Below are 7,793 nucleotides of genomic sequence, written 5' to 3'. Positions count from 1 at the left end.
GGGGGGGGGGGTAATTTAAATACTAAAAATTCAAAAATTCGAATATTACAATGGTTTCCAGTTAGTGGCTAACAAAGTCGAATTTGTTAGTACTGGACCTTAACATTCATATCATAAAGCCCAATATTGACATTGACAAGTTTAAATTTATACATGACTAATTGGCAAATAATAATCTCAATTCAAACTTTCGAGGTTCAAAAATATTGAGTTACGAGACGGCCATGGCCCCTTGGGCAGCCGGCGAGTCCGATGTTTGTAGAACGAGGCGATCGGCACGGGCGCGGAGGCTGCCACGGGCGGAGCTGGACATCTATACTCTGTTAAGCGCAGTGTCTCCAGAACGTGGGATTTTTCGGCCCCCACCACTCTCCCATCTGGGAGCGACACATTCAAACATAGCGTGTCGGTGAGTCGGCTCTGTTAAATGCTGCAAATCCCAGCCTCGTGTAAAGCCGAAAATGCACGAGCAAGAACCCGAGCTCTCCCGAGTTAAATTCTGCGAAGACCAGCCTCGTGTAAAGCCGAAAATGCACGAGCAGGAACCCGAGCTCTCCCGACCTCACGAATGACGATCTAGCTGCTCCTCAAATTTATTCAGGTTTTGAAATCCCGAGTTACCTTAGAACCATTATGGTTATTGCGAAAAGGCAAATATAATTGACAATTGACTTTATGCAAATAGATATAGGAGAAATGACTTCTGGGTCTAAAATGTTTCAAATTTAGTGTTGCATGCCTTAGTCATATTTTTAGTAAACAATGGATTTTTAGCAAATAAAAAACAAATTTTCGACAAAATAGTTAAATTTTCAACCTAAGAAATTACTTTAAAAAATACATTTTTAAACCTAAACATTGTAGTTTATAATGAAGTTTGCAGTTGAAAAAATTAATTTTTAAATCCAAATAAATTCAAATATTCAACAAAAGAAATTAATTTTTATTTATTTTGATTTATGTTATTATATCATTATATTAATTAATTTTGATAGAAGAATGATTCGCCAACCCAGAAGATAAATTTAGAACTAAAAAGAACATTTTTCAAGAAAAAAAAAGAGTTAACAAAATTGTTCAATTTTCATCTATAGAAACGAATTTTAAACGAAAAAAATAAGTATTCGATCAAAAATGGACCAGTTAAATTTTCAGACAAAAAATGGAATTTTCAACGAAAGAAATTAATTTTCAACTAAAATTATAATGTTTCAACGAAAAATTGAATAGATGAATTTTTAGTTGAAAAATAATTATCAACCCCAAAAAATCAAAGTTTTAGCAAAATAGTTTAATTTTCAAAAAAATAGATGAACTTTTAACCATTTTATACCAAAATGAAAGAAATTTCAACAAAACATGCATTTTCATCCAAAGAAATGAATTCTTGATTAAAATAAATGAACTTTTAAATAAAAAGAATAATTTTCTACCAAAAAAGAAGAATTTTTTATTGAGAAAGGTGAATTTCCTACCAACAAAAATTCAAACAAAAATGATACAATTAAATTTTTAGTATAAGAAAATGTTTTTTCAACAACAAAATTTCATTTTCAACAAAACAGTTAAATTATCAACCAAAATAGTTATTTTAAAAAAATTTAATTTTACAATAGTTTCATTTTCGATGGAAGAAATGAATTTTCAACAGAAAAATGTTTTAAAAAGCACACCCAATCGAATTTACAACAGAATAGTTCAATTTTTAAACACATAGTTAGACTTTCATTTAAAAAATTATTTTTCAACCAAAAATGGAATGGAATGAATTCTGAGAGAAAATTTAAAAAAATCACAATTTTTTAAAATTATTTCGTAGTTTTTCCATATTATATAATTTTAGAAAAAATAAGGAATTTAATTCTTTTTAAGCCTTCTTGCGCAATTTTGTCGCACCACTTTTTTGTTATGTTTATGTTGGTTTTAAAAATTTGCTTTCAGATTTTAGTAAGTTTACGAGATATTCAGAAATTTTGAATCGATTAAAAAATAATTAAAACTTGCAAAAAAATCAGGAAAAATTTGAATAATTCTTAAAAATTAGAAGATTAGAAGATCTGGAAATATTAGAAAAAGAAATTATTTTTCTAGTAATCGTTTGAAATTTTATAATAATTTTCATTTACAAAATGTACTTTAAAAAAAATCAAAAAGATTTTGAAACACATCAAACGATTTCCCAAAATTTAAAAGAAGAGTGCAGAAGATTTTAAAGCAAAATGTTTTAATTTGATATGATGAAACAGTTTTAAAAAACGAAAATAATCCAGTAAATGCAAGAAATATTTAGAAGAATGGAAGAGATTCAAATCGACTTTTAAACTTAAATTTTTTAGAAATGTAGATTCTCAAAAAATTCGAAAAATAAATTTTAGAAGCTTTAAGGGAATTCCGAAAGATTTCAACGAGATAAAATTGTTTTTCTTAAAATTCCTGTGAAAAATTTAGAAGATTATATGAGTCAAGTTATTTACATCTTGAATGCTTTTTTAACATTTTAAGAAAAATGTAGTAAGTTAAAAATATTTTTTTGAAATTCATTTTGTTTTAAAAATATTACAAATATTTAAACATTTGAAAAAATGTCTCAAAATTTATCAATTTTTGGTTGATATCTTCCAAACTTCTAAATGTCCTAAATATCTTTTAAAAAGACTGGAATTTTTCTAATATTTTTTTAAATCCAATAAAATAACCAAATTTAAAGTCCTCTAGGTTCTTTTTTGATACATATCTTTTCAGTTTATTTTAGGCTATAATCACAATTTTGAGAATTTTAAAAGAAAAAGCCAAAAAGTTATTAACTTGACATCATTCAAAAGACTAATCATTTGACAAAAATGTTGTTAAATTTTCCTTTGAATGTGGTGTGGAAAGGAATTTCATTTAAAAAATGTGTGGAATTTTTTTAACAGAAAATTGCATGTATTTCTGAACTTTCTTATTTTTATTTTTTAAGTGTATTTTAATCTGTCTTGGTTTAGTGAAAAATCATATGCTGAAAAACCATAAGAGAAATATCTATTTCTTCAATTTCAACTATAATTTGAAATGCGATTCTTTATAGTATTTTACTAACTAATGGAGATATTTTTATAATTTTATTCCTGAAGTCTATTCCCTAAGGTCAAACATGGTACACAAATATCGTAAAATTTAGAAAACACCAACTATTTACAGGAATTTTTTCAATAAAAATCAATGTGTATCATATTCAAATAAATTTTGGCAATACTCATAAAAGTATTATTATTTTTAATTAAAAAAATTAACGTACAGTGAGTAGTACAGTTTTTATTTGAAATTTCACGACGGTTTTTTGTATCATGTTTGAACCTAGGCCAGAATCAAGGAAAAATAATCTAAAAATATGTTCATGAGTTATTAAAATGCTACAAAGACTTACCTTAACAATTTTTTCTCTTTTTATAATCATGAGAGATTTCTTCATGAAATAAATTTTGTTGCATTTATTTTACAATTATTTACAATAAATTTCCAATTACAATTATTTTACAATTAAAATAAAATTGTAAACTCTAAATTTTGTAATTTTGAGATAAGTATTTAAGGCATTAAATATTTTGCAAAGATTTCATATGCAATAAAACAAGTTTTATCAGTTTGTTTATAAATTTATATGTAAATAATTATTATAAGATTCCTAAGGAAATTAAAAACAAGATTTTCGAATATATCAGATGTGTCAGAAAAGATCCTAGGAGATTTTAGTGACTTTTTATTTTTATTTTATACGATGTAGAAAAATATTATGAAAATTTCTTATCTATTTAAAACGTTTTGAATTCTTCAAGATATTGGTAACTCTCTCGAATTTTTATCAAAAATTAAAAAAAAAAAACATTCAAAATGTCGAAAAAAATGTCCTTATAATCTTCTAAATTTTCCCAAGCATTTTAAGAAACTATATTTATTCTCCTGAAACCTTAAGAGATTCTTTTAAAGTTTCTTTAAATTATCTTGCGTTTCTAAAACACTTCTAAAGTTTCAATTTGTTTGAATTCCATTAAGTCTACTAAATAGTTCCTGAATTCACTTGATTATTTCCTTTTTTTAAACTTTTTAATCTTATCAAATTGAAGCATTTTGCTTTAATATCTTTTGCACTCTTCTTTTAAATTTTAGGAAATCGTTTGATGTGTTTAAAAATCTGCTTGAATTTTTTTTAAAGTACATTATTTAAAAAAAAATTATTAAAAACTTTTACATGATTATTAGAAAAATAATTCTGTTTTTCTAATCTTGTCAGACCTTTCAATCTCTAATCTTTAAAAATTATTCAAATTTTTCCTGATTCTATTTAATTCTGCAAAATTGAAAAATAAATTCTTTTAAAGTTTTTTAGATGCATTGAGAATATTTGAAATCTTTTGCAATGTTTTGAAATGTTTAAAAATAATCTTTTCAAATTAATTGTTTGAAAATACAAAATTATGTTAATTATTCCTTTAAAAATCTTTACAAGTTTTAATTATTTTCGAATCGTTTCAAAAATTTTGAATATCTCTTAAACTTAATCAAATTTAAAAGAATTATGTTCCTTAATTTTTCTAAAATTAAGTAATATGGAAAATTTGCAACATTTGGCTTCAAAATATTTTACGTGCTTTTTAGACATTCTAGGAAATAATAAAAAATGTTTTGTTATCTTTTTTCGATTTTCTGTTAGAACTCATTCCAAAACAATTATTTACATTATTTCCCAAGGAGTTCCTTTCATTATCTTTCATTATCTGAAAGTCCTTCGTTTATCGACTTTTATTATTATTATTTATTTTACATACATATCTATTCAATCTTATCAAAATTTAATATAAAAGTCTGAAATTTTAAGTGTATTTAAATACTACAATTTTTAATGTTTCCATATTTTTAGAAATAATTCAACAAATTATATGTGTAATTAAAATACACTTTTTTTAAATCTCATTGAACTTATTCCAAGTTATCTTTTTATAATTTTCAAAATTTATGTAATTACTTATTCTGATTGTAAATAATTGAACCTCTTGAGATTAAAGTCGGGGATTCTGTTTGAGAAGAAATGTGCTGAAAGTAATTTAAAAAAATCATTCAAATTTTAATTTTAAAGGCTGATAATTGTACACAATTTCCAGGCGCATCTTTCTTATTCTTTTTTAATCTCATCAATTCTACTCAATATTTATTGAATTTATTCGATTGTTTGCACTTTTAAGAAATTTGTAATGTTATCGAATTAAAAAATGTTGATTTTAAAACCTTTGAAATTCTTTTTCGAAATTTTGGAAATTGTTTGATGTGTTTAAAAATCTTCTTTAATTTCCTTTTAAAGAACATTTTTCAAAATAAAAAATTATTTAAAATTTTCAGACGTTAATTAGGAAAATAATTCTTTTTTTTCTAATCTTGTCAGGTCTTCTAATCTTTAAAAATTATTCATAATTTTCCTGATTTTTTTTTATTTTTCCAAATTAAACCAAAAAAATGGCCTTTAAATTTTTTCAGATACTTTGACAATTTTTGACGTATTTTTGAATGTTTTGAAATGCTCTAAAATAATGTCCTAAAATTAATTTTTCGAAATAAAAAATTTCTGAATATCTCTTAGACTTTCTCAAATTTGAAAGTAGATTTTTAAAGCAACATATAATTTTAAAAATTGTGTAACAAAATTTCACAAGAAGGCCTAATAAGAATTATGTTCCTTAATTCAAGATGTGAAAAAATTGACTCATAATCTTTTAAATTTGTCCCGGGAATTCTAAGAAAAATAGTTTTACCTCCTTGAAATATTTTTGAATTCCTGTAAAGTTTCTAAAGTTTATGTTTGAATTATTGAAAAATCTAATTTTCTAACAGAATTAAAATTCAAAATTCGATTCGAATCTCTTCAGTTCTTCTTAATATATCTTGCATTTACTCGATTTTTATCTATTTACTATAATCTTACCAAATTGAAACCTTTTGCTTTGAAATCTTCTACAGTCTTCTTTTAAATTTGAGGAAATCCTTTCACATGATTAAAATCCTTTTTTAATATTCTCATAAAGTACGTTTTTTAAAATAAAAAGTAATCATAATCTTGAAAAAGTCCTGTCTCTAATCTTGTCGGATGACCTGCTAAGCCTTCTAATCATTAAAAACTATAAAAAATTTTTCTGATTTTCTTTGAAATTCGGCAAAATGAAAAAGATTGCTTAAAATCTTCAGATTCTTTATTGATCATTTAAACATAGTTTAAAATGTATTGGATTTTTTTAAAATCAATTTTTCAAAATAAAAAATTCTATATAATTAATCGTAGAAACCTAAAAAAAACTTTTTCATTTTCGTGAAACCTTACAAAATTATTTTTAAAATCTTTACAAATTTTAATTATTTTCTAATCGTTTCAAACTTCCTGAATATATCTTAAACTTACGCAAATTTGAAAGCACATTTTTTAAACAAAAATAGATTTAAAAAAAGTGCAATAAAATTGCGCAAGAAGGCTTGAAAAGAATTAATTTCCTTATTTTTTTCTAAAATTATAGAACATAGCAAAATCGCCTGAACTTTCATTCTCTTGACACCCTGCGAAATTCAGTTTATTAAAAACTCCTCCAAATAGTCAGTTCACCACCTAAATCGAATCGTGAAGTCGGGCGGGCTCGGGCTCGTGCATTTTCGGCTCTACAGGAGGTTGGCCTACGCAACATGTAGCAGAGCATTTTCGTCCAATTCGCGCAAACTGTCATAAAGGTGTGGCTTAGAGATTTTCAATCTTCGGAAACCCTGCTGCGAAGGGCGTAAGTTTTAAGCGTTCGACCTTTCTTTTCCCCAAACGTCATCATTCTTAGATTTATGGCCGTTGAAGAAACTTCTAATGCCTGTTTAATATGTGTTAAGCACACCCTTTAGAGTTTACAGAGAATAATCCACCTTTTTCTGAAAAAACTGCGCGCTGTCGATCATTCTCTCGCTGAACAGAGTATAGTTGCTGCCGACTAGTCGCTGGATATCTAGTTGCCGTAACTGCTCGTAAGTCAACTGGAGGAAAAGCGCCAAGGAAGCAGTTGGCAACCAAGGCTGCAAGAAAGAGTGCTCCCGCCACAGGAGGAGTAAAGAAACCTCATCGTTACAGGCCAGGAACCGTCGCTCTCCGTGAGATCCGTCGTCACCAGAAAAGCACTAAGCTTTTGATCCGCAAATTACCCTTCCAACGTCTCGTTCGGGAAATCGCTCAGGATTTCAAGACTGACTTGCGTTTTCAAAGCTCTGCTGTTATGGCTCTTCAGGAAGCTAGTGAGGCTTACTTGGTTGGACTTTTCGAAGATACCAACTTGTGCGCTATTCACGCTAAGCGAGTTACCATCATGCCCAAGGATATTCAATTGGCTCGCCGAATCCGTGGAGAACGTGCTTAATTCCGCCCTGCATTGACACAATCGGCCCTTTTCAGGGCCAACAAACGTTTTTGGCGGAGTCTGATTTTGCTTATTCCATCAAACATGTTTTTCTGGTTGTAGATTGGAAACTAGTGACTTGGTTAGTTTCTTATGTCATTTTATATTTACGTTCTTCCGCATTCAGTATAGCTACTGAATCATCACGGAAGGGTGCTTCCGTTACATCTCGAACCCCATTTCCAGCACTTAGAAACTACGTTAAAGCAATAAGTAAGACAGTATTTTATATATAGTATTTTGAATTTACCTTTGATTGTTATGAATTTTATCTAATTCTTCTCGTTTCCCTTAGCTCTCCTGTAACTTCGTTCTAAGGTAGCATGGGTCCTTTCAGAATCAAAT

At 27.3% G+C, this 7,793-nt stretch overlaps 2 protein-coding genes across 2 annotated transcripts in view; one reads left to right on the top strand and one right to left on the bottom strand.

Moving 5' to 3' along the window:
* LOC117178659 (cytochrome P450 4C1-like) overlaps positions 1-7,793 on the bottom strand; it is a 166,991-nt gene that overhangs the window by 41,739 nt on the left and 117,459 nt on the right. The window lies entirely within an intron of this gene.
* LOC117177750 (histone H3-like) lies at positions 225-7,412 on the top strand. The gene is made up of 2 exons (XM_033368656.1): positions 225-345; positions 6,973-7,412. Exons 1-2 carry the CDS (start codon positions 225-227, stop codon positions 7,407-7,409), a joined length of 558 nt encoding a protein of 185 aa, XP_033224547.1. The 3' UTR covers positions 7,410-7,412.

The sequence above is a fragment of the Belonocnema kinseyi genome, chromosome 8 (genome assembly GCF_010883055.1).
Source record: "Belonocnema kinseyi isolate 2016_QV_RU_SX_M_011 chromosome 8, B_treatae_v1, whole genome shotgun sequence".
Classification (NCBI taxonomy): domain Eukaryota; kingdom Metazoa; phylum Arthropoda; class Insecta; order Hymenoptera; family Cynipidae; genus Belonocnema; species Belonocnema kinseyi.
The sequence above is the reverse complement of the archived record's forward strand: the minus strand, read 5'-3'. Positions and strand labels throughout refer to the sequence as shown.

Coding starts and splice junctions, on each gene's coding strand:
- LOC117177750 (XM_033368656.1), top strand. CDS start 225: ATGGCCCCTTGGGCAGCCGGCGAGTCCGATGTTTGTAGAACGAGGCGA. Junction 346..6,972: donor AAGCGCAGTGTCTCCAGAAC/GTGGGATTTTTC, acceptor CTCGCTGAACAG/AGTATAGTTGCTGCCGACTA.